This window comes from Vicugna pacos, chromosome 17 (genome assembly GCF_048564905.1).
Source record: "Vicugna pacos chromosome 17, VicPac4, whole genome shotgun sequence".
Taxonomy (NCBI): domain Eukaryota; kingdom Metazoa; phylum Chordata; class Mammalia; order Artiodactyla; family Camelidae; genus Vicugna; species Vicugna pacos.
The window spans coordinates 52,248,491-52,263,647 of NC_133003.1; the positions used below are offsets into that span (position 1 = coordinate 52,248,491).

The window sequence follows — 15,157 nt, forward strand, 5'->3', positions numbered from 1 at the left end:
GGGTCTCAGTCTCCCAGCACGTGCAGAGAGGCGCGTCCCCCACTCTGCTGGCCCCCCACCCCTCCAGGACCCCGTGTTCTGAGCACAGTCACTATGTTTCTGTGAAAGTGCTTAGCTGTTTTCCTTTGTGAAGAAATTGAGATATAAATGATAGAAAACATTACATTAGTTTCAGGTGTACAACACAGTGATTCAATATACACATATACGGCTGGGCCTCTGAATCTGCAGGTTCCACATCCACGGATCCAACCAACTGTAGATCAAAAACACTCAAAAAAAATTCCAAAAGCAAAACTTGAATTTGCTGTATGCTGGCAACTACTTATGTAGAATTTACTTGGTCTTTATAGCAATTTAAACACCATTTACATTGTATTTGGTATCATAAGTGATCCAGAGAGGATTTAAAACATATGGGAGGATTGTGTAGGTTATATGCAAATCCACACCATCTCACATAAGGGACTCGGCATCCTCAGGGCTTGGTATCCATGGGGTCCTGACCCAGTCCTGCCCTGGACACCTGGGGGCAACTGTATGATGCAGCGACCACCAGAAGTCTAGTTAGCACCCATCACCACACAGAGTTATTCTTTTTTCTTGTGATGAAAAGTTTCAAGATCTACTTTTCTCTTAGCAATTTTCAAATACACAGTATATTACTAACTCTTGTCACCATGCTGTAAGCTTGTCTGTGTTTCTGATGAGCCTGTGTCACTAACCATGACGTGACATTTTTTCTCCCAGGACAAGAACCATGCACGCTACAATTTTCTTTTGAGCACGTGGTGGTGTAGTGGATCAGGCCTGGGATCTGGAGTCTGAGTTTGAGGATATCAGTAAAACGGGAATGAACAACCCCTACTTTGCAGGGTGGGTGTGAACACGCCCCAGTCTGGGCCCGACACACCGCTGGACACCCCTCAGCCCTCACCCCGCGCCACCTCGGTGCAGGGGCTCCCCGTGAGGGAGGCTCACCTTGCCGCAGGCGTGGCAGTGGTGCCGCCTCAGGGTGAGGGAGAAGTCGCAGCCGCAGTTCATGCACATCATCACGTGTGTGACAGGCACCAGGGTGGGGGGCCTCTCTCCCAAGCTGACCCCCAGCCTCTCGCGTATCTGGAGCAACGGAATCGGATGAGCAGCGTCGTCAGGAGACCAGCTGGACAGGCACCCCCTGTCCTGCGCGGGGTGTGTGTCTGTGGCCCAGGGTGGAGCCTACTAGTGCAAGCCCCTCTGTGTCCTCCAGGGAGAAACAGAGCTGGAGGTGCCAGGCTGTAGGCGGCACAATGATGGCTCGAGCCAGGCGGAACGAGGACCCAGTGCCCTGACGGAAGAAGATGCAAGTCGTCCTGGAACCCCGGGGCCGCCCCACTCACCTCCACGCTGTGCTGGAAGGCGGCCAGAGCCCGGGCCTTGTGGTCCTCAGGGAGGGCTCTGCTCAGGCAGCTGTGCCACTCGTCCCGTTCCGCACAGGAGCTGCGGGCGCGAGCTGGAGTGGGCCAGGGCGCAGGGGCTCTGCCTCCCACCCTCTCAGGGTGGGCGGGGTGCTCGCCACCCCGCCCCTCCCCCACGGCTGAGCCTCCCGCACCTGAAGTCCCACCATCCAGCACCCGCCCCCTGCCAGGCCGGCCCCGGCTTGCAGCTCAGCCCCTCCACCTATGAGCAGGAGCCCCGCACGTTAGCTGTCCTCGGGGCCCCGCCTGTAATCTGGGAATGCCAACGCTACCCCTTCAACTCCCAGGGCTGCCGTGGGGATGAAAGGACCCGTGGGGTGTGGACGGACTCTGTCAATGGCAAAGCACTGTTCCAGGGGCATAAGGGAGGCTCAGAGGGTCCCATGCTTTAGGGTGTGGGCTGGTAGGGGCCGAGGGCAGGGTATCACAGGGAAGGGAGGTAGACAGATGCTGACAAAGGCCCCAGTCTCTCCACCTTCCTCCTCATCTTCCCAAATAACTTCCCTGACACTCACTCATCCAGAAAGCAGACTTCTTTACCTCCCTCCTGAGTGGTGGGCGCCACACCCAGCTGAGCTGCCCAAGGGCGGCCGCGGGGTAGAAATTCTCATAGGGCCCACTAGGTGTCGCTCCCATCCCACGCTAAGTGTGCAGACTCTGCGGGGAGAAGGATTTGGCCTAGGAGGAAGGGTGGTGGGCAGCCAGATGCCGCGCGACCCTAAAAGGAGGTGTATGGGTCCCCTGGAAGCTTCAGTGTGTAGCATCTGGGCTATCAGGAAGGTGACTGACCTGTCAGTGACAGTGGCTCCTTGAGGCCACTTGGCCAAAGGGCAGTGTTCCTGCCTAGGAGAAAAGGGCAGCCCCACTTGAAGGGCTGAGCGTGGCCTGTCACTACCCTCGTTTCACGTTTGGGCAAAAGGAACCATACCCTGAGCCTCCTTACACTCCTGATTTTACCCGGAGAGGAGAGGCCACAGAACCCCACCCAGACATCACCTCCTCCAGGAAGCCTTCCCTCACTCCCCCAGATGGGGTGGTCACTCCTTAGAATCTCCAAGGCAGGAGACAGCAGTGGAGAAGCGCCCTGGGTCACAGTCCTGCGTCTGAACCTCAGTTCTGCCTCACATGGCTCATGGGGGACACCTCTCTAGGCCTCAACTCCCTGTGCAGGGGAGGAGCTGCAGACCCCACCTCCAAGGTGGTGGTGAGGGTCAGAGGAGACACCTGGCACCTGGCAGGTGCCAGTGCATGTCACTTTTGTCACCACTACTAATTATTACAGCAGTTACGTTCCGCAATATAACCGGTTCACAGCTCAGCCTATAAAGTGGGCCCTTCCCAAGTCAGCCAAGGTTTAAATGGTCTGTGTCTTCAGCACAGGACCGCACACTGGGGAGCAGCTAATAAACGCTCAGTGGGTGAGTGCATCCACCAGACAATGTGCGCCAGGGCGGGGTACCGTCCCACGCCCAGGGCCACCCCACAACGGGACCTGCTGCCGCCTGTCATATGCTGCTGGGAGGAAATACACACAGACCTAGGGAACCCTGCCCCCCGCCCCCATGCCCAGAGCGGCCCCTGGCAGGAGCCCCCCCCCCCGTTTCTGAGCTCCGGGGACTGGAGCTACGCTTGCCCTGGAAGAGGGGAGGGGGAGCTCCCTCTCTGTGGGAAGCCACGGAGGACTAGGACGGATCCCTGGGCAGCCTGAGGGCTGGGGAAAGCAGTCCCTGATAGAAAGCCCTCACCCTCAGACAGGGAAAGCACAGTGCTGGCTGCTCACCCCGTATCTTTCTCTCTCTCTCCAGACGTGGCAGCCTAAACGCAGACCCCTTTATGAACTGAGCTGCACCACGCACTTTCCTCTGGCCTTAACTTTTCTTACTCCTGTGAAGACCCAATAATCTGTAGGATTTTACAGCCATGAGGTATTGTGATTGTCAGATTTAAGCAAGGGACTCTGGAAACCCCTCAGATTCTACGTAAAGTTTTATGTGTTATGCACATTGTTTCTGGGGAGAGAAGCCATAGATTTATCAGATTCTCAAAGTGGTCTGCAACGCGAGAATGGACAAGACATGATGAAAAGAACAGAAGTCCTCTGACCCAAAAGGATACCGAAATGAAAATGGTAACAGGTGTAGCATCTGTTGTCCCAAACTTTCCCATCGTCAAAATCCTGCCCCAGATCCTCCCCCGCCCCAGCCCCATACCTCGCAGACAGAGTCAGGCAGGACTCGGAAGTCTCGATCTTCAGGGCGTAGGGCACTTTCTCCATCACCGGGCGGCTGACCTGGAAACCGACAGCGGCCCTCAGGGGGGGGCAGTGGGGGCGCCTCACAGACCGGATTCTTCTCCCGGTCCTGCCACTGCCCCTCCCTGAGCCAGAGCTTCCTCATCTATAAAGGGCAAGCCTTTCTTTTGGGCAGATGCTGTGTGCTGGAGGAGGGGGTGACTCTGACTCTGCACCGTCCCCCTCAGAAGGCTGTGAGCGTCCCTCTTCGAGCCCATCGTGTGGGACAAGTCGCTGCTCAGCGGCCACCCTCCCTCAGCACCTCTCCTGCTCAGCGGCCACCCTCCCGCAGCACTTCTGTAACAGGCTCCTGAGCAGAAGCTTTGGTCCGCGGTGCCCTCTATAGGCTCCTTCCGCCCTCACCTCCGCCCTCCGTTCTCCCACCTGTGTCCCCTCTCTGACCACCTCTCCACACTACACCAGAATTAACTTTCTAAAACTTCCTGCTCATCACGAATCCCCATTAGCTCCCAAGGGCCCCGTATTCGGGACCAAGTTACACTGAGCTTGGTCACAGAGAACCCGGCCCTTCCTGCCTCTCCGACCTCACCCATGAGATTGTCTAGCTGGGCTGGCCTCTCTCTCCCACGTAAGGAACATTTCCCCCTTTAACAGGTCTCTGTACTTCCACGTTCACAGCAGCATTATTCACAGCCACCAGAAGGTGGAGACAACCCAGTCCATGGAAGGATGAAAGGTACACAAAGTGTGGTCTCCACATATGATGGAGTACTACTCAGCCTTGAAAAGGAAATTCTGACACCTGCTACCACAAGGATGAACCTTGAGGGCATTATGCTCAGTGAAGCAAGCCCATCACAAAAGGACAAATAGTGTGTGATTCCACTCACAGGCAGTCCCACAGTTAACTAAATCCATAGAGACAGAAAGGAGGATGGTGGGGGTCAGGGGGACAGAGAGGAGTCAGTGTTTAATGGGGACAGAGCTTCAGTCTGGGAAGATGAAGAGTTCTGGGGATGGATGCTGGTGGTGGTTGCACAACAATGTGAATGTACTTAGTGCCACTGAACTGCACACTTAAAATGATTAAAATGGTAAATTTTGTATTATATGTATTATAACACACTTAAAAAAATTAACACCTGCTTGTTTCCTTCCTCCAAGCCTTTCCTATACCTTTTCCTCCTCCTATGACTCCCTTCCTTCTCTCCTTCAAGCTCTACCCAAATATCCACTCTGGGACTCGGCCCCCTGCCTCCAGGAAGCCCTCCCTCACCCCGCTCTCCCAGGATTACCTGCTTTAACTCACATGATGGGGCTCCGGCTCCTCTGCTGCTGGGTCTCCTCTTCCCCTGGGGTCTCCCCGCCCACCCCGGACTCCCGCACCGGGCACCCACCTTCATGCTGGCCACCGCCAGCGTGTTCTTCAGCCGGTACTTCCCGTCCTTCTGCGGATACGTGTATAGGAGCACATCGCTCATCTGGGGAGAGGGGACCCGTCAGACATGACTTGGCCCTGGAGGGCTGCATGGGCGTGTCCTTGAGGATCCCTTGTATCCCCAGGGACCCCCGCGGGAGAGCAAAGCCGCTCTGGGCTGAAACGTGAGCCGCTTCCCCACAGTCCCGCTCTGACGCAGACACTCAAGAGGAGCAAAGGCGGAGATTCACAAAAAGTGAGGTCTGGGAACATTCACAGAGGCCCAAAAGGGACACAGCCCAAATGTCTACCGGCAGGTGACGGGACACACAAACTGTGGTGCAGCCACGCTGCTCAGCACAGCCACTCAGCCACCAGGCGAACCAAGTGACACACAGGACGACGGGGATGGACCTCCAGCACACACGGAGTGAGAGAAGCCGGACTCGGAGGGGTGCACGCTGCTTCACCGGGACCGTGCTGGGGGGCTGGGTGTGCCCTGATCTCGACCCCGGTGGTGGTGCCACGATGGTGTGCAATTGTCAACACACACTGACACGTACACTTAAAACGGATGCATTTTACTCTCTATAAATTAAGCCTCCGTAAGGCAGAGCCAAGGAAGGGCAGGAGGGAGAGAGGGAGGGAGGCAGGTCCCCGAGGACAGGGAGCTGCTGGACCTCCAGTGACATAGCAGGCGCCCCACTACTGTCTGCTGAGTGAACAGCTGAAGCTGCCCGCTGCCGCGCAGGGCAGACAGGAGGAGCCCAGCGAAGACACCTCACCTCCCTAAGAGAGTGTTCCTGCTCGGCTGAGAGGTTTATAGCTTGAAGAGCCAACGTCACGCTCTGGGTGGGGCTGTGGGCCGTCAATCCTGACCCTGCTCTGCAGCAGCTGTGTGACTACGGACAGGCCGCTTCCCTCTCTGAGCCTCAGCCACCCCACCTGCCACGTGGGGGACATCCCCACCCCCACCGCACTGTGAACACTGAGTGGCGCTGGCGAGCCCTGGCACACGGGAGCCAACGTAAACCAGGGTGTCCTGGGGATGGGACAGGACAGGCATCTCGGGGTCTGAAACAGGACGAGAACTCGGGATTCACCCTCGTCTCCCTGCAGAGTCTGCTGAGGAAGCAGAAGGGGTGAGTTTTCGCACCACCGGCCCTTCTGGCCAGGGTGGTGCCGAGACCTGGCCTGGGCACGGAGCTGCTGTGTGACCTCAGGCAAACCCTTCCTCTCTCTGGGCCTGTCTCTACATGGAGCTGGAGTAGACCAGGTCCAGCAATTTTTTTGGTCAAGGGCCAGAGAGTAAATATTTCAGTCTTTGTGGGACAGACGGTCTCTGTCGTAACTGCTCAACTGGGCCACTGGAGCCTAAAAACAGCCACAGACGATCATAAAAGAATGCGTGAGGCGGGGTTCCAACAGGCCTCCGCTAACAAAAGGCAGACACTGTTGTCACCATCTTCCTTTCTCATAGGGAGAAACTGAGGCACAGGCTGGCTCGATAGCCTCCCAGGATCCCAAAGCTCCTCTGTGGCAGAGCCAGGGTCGCGAGTCAACGAGGCTGCCTCCACGAGTGTCCAGGGTGGTGTGCTGGGGGGGCCCGCACGGTGACCAGGCCCCACCCACCCTGGGGAACTGCTGGTGTCACTCACCACAGGGCCCCAGCCTTTCTGTGGCTGCCCCTGCTGCCATGGCAACGGCATTAGCCCCCGAGGCACCCCCGGGTGGTTCAGGACCACGCTGCCTTGCAACTGCCCGCGGACCTCCCGTCCTCTTCAAAGCGTGTTTACAGCCCCGTGGAGGGAGGAAGAGGGGCTCCTCATGGAAGAGTAAGGGCGAATTTCTCTCAATAAGGAGCCACCAGTGGGCAGCCCCACCTACCGCTTGGGGCCAGAGGGGACACCAGGGCCACTGTGGGAACCCCCCCCAGCATCACGGAGGCCCTTGCATGCTGTGGGCAGATGCCCTGACTTTGCTCATGATAATCTCTGTTAAGGTTATTTTATGAAATTAGCATGCGAGAAGGAAGAAAAGTTCTTCCTTAAGTACATTTGCCATGGTGCTTGCTGGCCCAGGAGCCTGTCTGTCTGTCCATCCTCCGCCCACCTACCCCTCCAGGGGGTAACTACTAACACCCACTCGGTGGGAGGTCCTGTCCTGAGGCAGAGAGAAGAAGGGGCCCCAGGTTCAGACCTGGGGGGGGCCTTACGGACCAACAACAAGAGGAAGGAGAGACCAGGCCTTTCATTGTCCATGGGTGAGACAGAGGCTCCAGGGAGGGGCCACACTGATGCTGGAGGGAGCCCGGGGGAGGGAGAGAGGGGAGGGGAGGAGAGGGTGGGGAGGGAAGGAGGGGGAGGGAGTGGGGGAGGGGGAGATGGTGACACTGTGTTTCTGCCTGGCATCTGATGTCCCTGTGACAGGCACAGGGACAAGGGGGGCACGGCCAGAGGGGAGACGGAGCTCAGTCTGCTGCAGTCTCACAGCCAGCAAGCAGCAGAGCTGGGATGCGAACCCAGTCTGACTCCCAGGCCCATGCTCTTTGCTACCAGCCCAGACCTCCCCACTTTCCATCCTGGAGAAGAAAGGACTCAGGAGACCCAGTCGTGGGCTCCAACTCACCACGGGGCTGCCCTGGGGTGGAGACCCATGTCCTGTGGGTCCTCAGAGGGAAGGGTGGAAATTCTCATCAAATAAGTGGTTTTTATGCGTCAGACACATGAGGCCTCTCAATCAATTCCCCAAACTGCCTAGGATTTCCACTTTCTTGGTGGGAAACCAGAGACTCAGACACGTCTGTGACTGTGTCAGGGCCGCAGAGGGGCTGAGTGTCTGGCGAGGATCTAACCGGCTCAGCCCACCTCATTCCCGCCCACATGGTGTGCATTTCTTCTCAACAAATATTAGACTCTAACATGGAACAAGGACGGCTTCCCTCACTGGACTCCAAGATCCACAACAGGGCGGAGGCCCCACCTGCACACCCCACACAGATCCTGGGACACAGGAGGAGACAGACAGGAGCTGCAGAATGAGTGACGTTACAGCAGGCGGTGAGCAGAGGTCAAAAAACTACTGAGAGAAAGGGATTCAAGCATCTACAGGGACTTCAAGACCCTTCTGAGAACTCAAATCCGAGCATCCAGTGGTTGGCTCTCAGATCCCTCTCAAAGCTCCCCAGGGATCCTAGCTCCTTCTGCCTGTAGCCAGATGTCCCCGGGCACCGCAGCACCACCGACCAGGGCGAAGGAGGTGACGGGTGGCTATTAGGAGGGAGCAGCGGGCGGGGAGCCCCTGAGCTCAGACCACCTGTGCTCCGTGCAGAGCAGACTGACCCACGCAGCCCAGTGGAGGCCTTGGGACACAAGCTCGGCTAACCTGCCCGGCAGCTGCAGACTCGGGATCCCCTTCTCCAGACCATGAGCTCTCCCCGGGATTCAGCCCCAAGTGGCTGAGCCCCGGTGTAGACCCCCCTGGGGAGCGGAAGAGCCCACCTGCAGCCAGTGATTCCACGAGACCCACAGAGCTCCTCCCAACACACCGAGCTCCTCACGCCTCTACTCTTTGCTCATGCTGTTCCCGCTCCTGAAACGCCCTTCCTTCGTGCACCTGACAAACTCTTATCCTTCCTTGCGGACTTAACTCGGGTACCATTTTCTCCAGGAAACACACGACACACTCAGCACAGCGCAGAGCACCCAGTAAACACTTGATGTCAGCCGCCGCTGGGCCTCTCCGCTTTCTGTTCCCTGCCGCTCCTGCATCCTCTGCTTTGCTTCCCCGGCTCCGAGATTCTGCCCCCACCATTCTTATAACTCAGTCTTTACAACAGGTGCGGGGGGAGGAGGCCAGGGCACGTGACATTCATCTCTTGGTTCCCAGTGCCCAGCATGCAGGAGGTGCCAGCTCAGTACATGTCTGCACAGAGAGGCCCTGGACACCGGATCAGAGCCGCCCTGCTTTCACTTTGCACACCACTCCAGCAAAGTGTAAGGAGGCAGCCACGACTGACAGTAACAGTAAGTGACAGCTCACGGGGAAGGAGCAGGGAGAATTTAAATGGCAAAGTGTCTCAGGACTGGGGCAAAGAGCCACCTGCCGCTCAGCAGCCTCTGAGGTGGCTGTCGCTACATCACAGGCCTGGTCACTCCCTGCGGTTCCAGGCTGTGGCTGTAAATCACCAGAAATGTTACACCATAGCCCGCCTTGTGCTCTGTGGAGAAAGGCTGTGGCTCGGGTCAAACCCTGGTTCCCTCGGGGCCTCTGCCTCCCACCTGCTGGGAGATCCGCCACGTCAACTCCCCTTACGTGTTGGATAAGGCAGTTAACAGTCATTCCCAGTTTAAGGACTTCCCAGTTTTAGGATACTTCAGACGGGCACATGGATCATTAAAATTTGGCAACATTCCACTCAAAATCATTCAAATAATACGTGAGGGATGGTTGTGGCTTCCAAGGGTCAAGCTCTCAGCTTTCTGGAAAGCTCGGCTGTACAGAATGACCCTCCTGCTAAGGATTCGGCTCTGGGCTAGTCCTCCTCCCTCCCTTCCAGACGTCCTTGAATACCGGCCCCAGAACACTGCGCAGAACTGGACAGTCCCCAGCGCCTGGTCGGGGGCCAGGTACTTACCAGAAACAGGTGCCGTGGCCGTCTGTTTTTCCCTGTTACTTTCATCAGCGTCCCTTCCTTCAGAAACTCCTGTGGGGGCAGAAGCAGACCTCGGGGGTCAGGCTGATGCCCCCTACTGTCCTGGAGAAGGGTGGTGGGAGGCCTTTGAGTGGAAAACTCAATTTATGGTCCAGGGTTCCAGGGCGGCTGATGGGAGAATTCCCAGCGTAGGAGAGGTGGTCTGTGCTCGGAAGAGCAGCTCTGGAGACAGGCATCTGGCCTTGCAGGATCACCCGCCCTGAATTACACCAAGATCTAGCACTGTTCCAGCCAGAGCGGTCCAAACAGCGACTCGCCCCTTGGTTTGCCACCACAAGGGGTCCAGTCAGAGAAGAGCCTCTGAAAGTTTGCTAAAATAGATGCAAACCCGTGAACAGTTGCTACTATAGCCCCCTTCATTCTGGAGGATAGAGACAGGTGTTTAATAAATATTCACTGAGCTCCAGACCCAGGCCAAACCCCTAGGTGTGATTTTACAGACTCTCAGACCAGTAAATCCTTGCCAGTGTCGAATAAAATCTCCCGAGCACAATCTCTCACTCTTCTGCTTCTTGCCCTTTATGGACTGTAATAGGTAACAAACACAGTTTTCACTGCATAAAAATGTTTTCTGACTATTTTTGAGCTGAGTTTTATGCTTTCCATTTGGAAGCTTTAAAGTGGGTAAATTTGTCTCTTGAAAAATGTAATTTTTAAAATGCTTTGTTGGGACTCCTGAGAGATGGTTCCCCTGATTTCCCAGCAATGCTGAACTAAACTAAGAACACTTGGTGTCTCTTCTTCTCAGAGGTGACAAGGCCCCAGGGAACACTGAACTCAAGTGGCACTGCTCCTTTAAAGGCCCTGAGAGTGGAAAAGCCCAGGGGTGGCAGCCGGGGGCCTGGGGAGCCCAACAGAGCCCGCACCCCACCCACCTCCCTCCCCGGTGCAGCACCTGCAGCCCGGCCTGTATGGGGCCAGCCCAGCTGAACAATGGTGCTTATCAGGGCCTTGCCCGCCTGCCTGCCTGCCGGGCCGCCCTCTGCCCCTGCCCCTGGCGGGTGGCACTCACCCTTCCTGGCTGGAGGAGATCCCCTTGGCCCCGAACGCTGTGCTCTATGTGGACCAGCTTCTGCAGGTTTTCCTGTGGGTGGGAGCAGGCAGTGGGGGGGAGATGCTCAGGGCCCCTTGTCTGCTCTGTAAGGAGTGGCACTGCTTCCTCGTCAGAGGAGGAAACGGAGCCCAGAGGGCCTCGCCCCCTGTCCGACCTCCTGTCGGTGGCAGGACTGGGAACTGAGCCCGGTCAGCAGGACGCCAAGCTTGTGGGCTGCCCACGGTTGGCTAGTCCCTCCGGGCCTGGGGCCGGACACCACCAGCTCTCTGTACGCCACAGGGGTGGTCACTTGGCCTTGCTGCTTGTCTGCCGGCCACTGCTCCTACTCTAGCCCGAGTCCCCTGAAAGGCCTGGAGCATCCAGACTTCAAAAGCCCACAGGTGACAGGTGCCTGTGGACAGACTGGCTCTCTGGGCCTGCAGCCTTGGTGGGGGCACGTCTGAGGGAGGGAAGCCAAGAAAACACATCGTGGGGAGGAAATGGCTCCCTGAAGAAAAGCAAGTGTGCACGGGAGCTCCTTGTCAGTCCCTCACTGGGCATCCCCAATACATGAAGGGACAGGCCTCCCTCCCCTGGGCACACCACCCCATAATACTGCAAATAACGAGCACCTAAACCATGGGGCAGGTGCCCCAAAACCTTATGCAGGGTTGGAACTAAAGTTAACAAACAAGGTGAAAATCGTGTGTAGAGAAAATGCCTTGAAAAAGCCTTTGCACCATCCCTAGTTTAGGGCATAAAATCCAACACATTAGAAATGTATGAAAGTTGTTCCACTTCCACTTACGACAGAAGAGCAGTGGGAGGACAAGGCCCCCACCTGAACAGAGAAAAAGCCAGAGCTCCTACGAAATCGTAGGTCTCCTTATGCCAGTTGGAGAGCTGGGCTCCCAAGGCCACCAAGTGAACTGAATCCCACAGACAGACCAGCCCCTCTACGGACACACGAGAGAGTGTATGAGCTACTGCACCTCTGGCAGCACGCGGAGGGTGGGCAGAAAGCGGCTAACATGTTAGTGGCTTCTTAAAGGTCGGGGTGGGCTGGTGGGACCGTTTAGAATAACAGGGAGCTCAGACACAAGGGGAACTTGCAGGAGCTTCTGCCAGGTGTTTACAAGGAAGGCTGGGGGCCAGAGAGAACCCCTCCTTGGTGGTGAAGGCATGCAGGCTGTCATTGCGGGGCTGGCACAAAAACCTGCCTACTTCCCCAGGCCCCTCTCTCCTATAAAACCCTTCGGCCCCTAGGGAAGGCGAGGCAACACCCCCTCCCAGAGCCCAGGCAAAGAGCCATTCACTGCTTCTGGGGAAAAGGCCGAAGTCACAGCTATCTACCCCAAGTTGAGAGAGCCAACCTCTTGGGCCCAGGATCGTGCACCAACACAAAGCAGAAACCGTTCCAAGACCTGCCAGACGCGTGTCATAGTTCAGCTGCCTTGCAGGGGAGGGACGGGAATGCTGGCAGAGCCAGGCTCGGAGGCTCTACTTAAGACTGAGCAACAGGAGCCAGCAGTCTACCTCTGAGAAGGGGCAAGAACACACAGAGATCCCTTCTGTGGTGCACGGATTGCTAAAAGCTGAGGATGGAGTAGGAATATGAGGAAGACTCTCTGGCACCTCAGGCCCCTACAAATAGCATTAGGCAATGGCAACCCCCTTCTGGAGGAGCATGAAGTCTGCGGGGCTCTGAAGGTGACGATGGTGACAACGAAACCCAAACCCCGCTCAACTGCTGACTGGACTGATGCAACTCCCACCCTCGACACGAACGGCATGACCGAAAAAGAGGCATGCCCACTTCTGGGGGTAGATACCACTTCCCTCAGTTCCTCTACACATGAGCTCTGGTATTCAGACACTACGAGAAACACACAAGAGGCAAAAGAGAACCCCAACTGATTTTCAGCAGACAAAGCATTCAAGAAAACCAGAATGTGAGGTGACACAGATGCTGGCACCATCAGACAAGCACATTAGAGTCACTATGATTAAAATGTTAAAGGAGCTAGTGGAAAAGGTGGACAGCATGCATGAACAGATGGAGTTTCAGCAGAGATGGAAACTATACAAAAGAATCAAATGGAAATGTGAAAAATAAGAAATGTGGTATCAGAAATGAAGAATTCCTTTGACAGACTTAGCAGCAAACTGAACACAGCTGAGGAAAGGATGAATGAATATGGAGATAGTAAGCTGAGATAAACCAAACCGAAACACAAAGAGAAGAAAAGAGTGTGGGGAAAAACAAAAACAGCAGCAGCAGCAGAGCATCCAAGAGAGTTTTCCAAAATTGGTGAACAACAACAAACCACAGATCCAGGAGGCTCAAGAATCACAGCAGGATAAATGCCACCCACCCCCACTAAAAACACACGTATTCAGACATCATAGTCAAACCTCTAGAAGTCAAATGTAAAGAGAAGATCTGGAAGGCAGCCAGAAAAAAAGGGACACATCACATAAGGAGGAGAAACGGAAAAATGGCTGATTTCTTATCAGATACTATGCGGGCCATAAGACAGTGGAGTGGCATCTTTAAAGCAGTGAAAGAAAATATTGGTCAACCCAGATCTCCAAACCCAGGAAAAATATTTTTAAGAAGGTAGATAAATCGATCAATTAAGTAAATGGATGTTGGATGGTGGAGCCAGGTTTCTCCCTGTTGGAGTGGAAATTTACAGACAAGCCAGGGGAGGAGGCTGGTATGATAAGAACTGAAGATACCAGTTAGAACTCATATTTACCTTACAGATGCAGATGGTTATGTATAGAAATAGATATAGATATATTTCTGTGCTCTGTAGCTAGAAGAACCTAGAAGAAATGCCACCCCAGGAGCAATGAGCATACCTGATACCCAGATCTTGGTTTCTAATACCATCATCCAATTAAAGGAACCAGAGCTCCTTGGAGAAATGGCTGATTCTAAGACTGGGGTAGGAAATATACATGAGTCTGGAGCATCTTATAGTTCCAGGAGGTAAGGAAGTTCTCAAAAAATAACTAAACAAAATAAAAATCCCCACCCAAACCCACACTAATGGGCGTATGTGAAAGGGGCACAGAAATGAACTGGTCAGTCTCCCAGTGGCCAAAGCTGGAACAATTTGAGAAATAAAATTAAGTAGATGGGATTATAACCCAAACATAACATAGATATCCATCAGTCCTTACTGGTATAACTTATTTATTAATAATTACTGGATACATTAATAAATGAGGGAGAAGAGACAAATCTCCCTTGCAGAAGAGTTCCAAATAATTTAGGTAGACACTGCCCTCAAGGACAGGGCTGTGCACATTGACTTTCCTCCAAAGAGGATGGACAGGGCAGGTGGGAGGTAATTTTACAGTGGAGAAATCTGACAAACATGACCTTGGCCAGGCGGTCAAGGTCAACACCGACGGTCATAAATCACGTTGCCGGTATGTACCCTTCACACGATGTGACGAAAGTAGTACTTTCAGTGATCTTCCTCCCCTCAAAGTATAAACCTAGTCTAATAAGGAGAAAAGCATTGGAGAAATTCCAGCAGAGGGCACCCTACACCCCACCTGACCAGCCTTCTTCAAAACCGTCAAGGTCGTCAAAATCAAAGAAACTCCCAGTCAAGAGGAGCCTAAGGAAACGCAGCACCTAAATGCGATGTGACAGCCTGGATGGAAACCTGGAGCAAACATCAGGCAAAAATTCAGGATATCCGAATGAACTACAGTCTTTAGTTAACAATACCATGTCAGTATTGGTTCTTCAACGCAACAACTGCACCATACTAATGTAAGATGTTAGTAACTGGAAATTGTGTGGAATACATGGGAATTCTCTGTATTATTTTAATTTCTTCTGTAAATTTAAAAGTGTTCTAAAACACTAAAAAATGAACTCTATTCAGAAAGCAGGATGGAGGTAGTCAGGGCCTGGGGGGAGGAGGGGATGTGGCACCTCAGACTGGGTGTTGGGTGGTATGTGGGTCCCATTCTGAATCGGTCTGATGGTGAAATCTGGCTCTGCCTAGACGTCGTACCTCCAGCTATGACTTTTGTGAGGAATTGTGGGAATGGTTCAATGTGAGCATAAACCGCAAATGAACGTTGCCTCCTCCAGGAAGCCTTCCCTGGTCCTCATGATCAATAAGTACTTTCCAGATTCCACTCAAGGCCATGTGGATGCATGGAAGACTGCAAACGGGGGGACTGGTACCAGTAGATGTATTTTAACAGGATCACTCTGGCTGCCAGATGGAGAATGGGATGGCAGGGCTGGGAG

At 54.6% G+C, this 15,157-nt stretch overlaps 1 protein-coding gene across 2 annotated transcripts in view; it reads right to left on the reverse strand.

Moving 5' to 3' along the window:
• The window catches only part of FGD5 (FYVE, RhoGEF and PH domain containing 5), a 104,974-nt gene that overhangs the window by 9,654 nt on the left and 80,163 nt on the right, over positions 1 to 15,157 (reverse strand). For both annotated transcript variants that reach the window (XM_072941917.1, XM_072941918.1), the window contains 6 exons: positions 10,852 to 10,923; positions 9,762 to 9,830; positions 5,106 to 5,189; positions 3,668 to 3,747; positions 1,380 to 1,479; positions 982 to 1,119 (listed from right to left, as the gene is read on the reverse strand). In XM_072941917.1, coding sequence (XP_072798018.1) covers positions 982 to 1,119; positions 1,380 to 1,479; positions 3,668 to 3,747; positions 5,106 to 5,189; positions 9,762 to 9,830; positions 10,852 to 10,923 — 543 coding nt within the window. The remainder of the gene's footprint in view (positions 1 to 981; positions 1,120 to 1,379; positions 1,480 to 3,667; positions 3,748 to 5,105; positions 5,190 to 9,761; positions 9,831 to 10,851; positions 10,924 to 15,157) is intronic.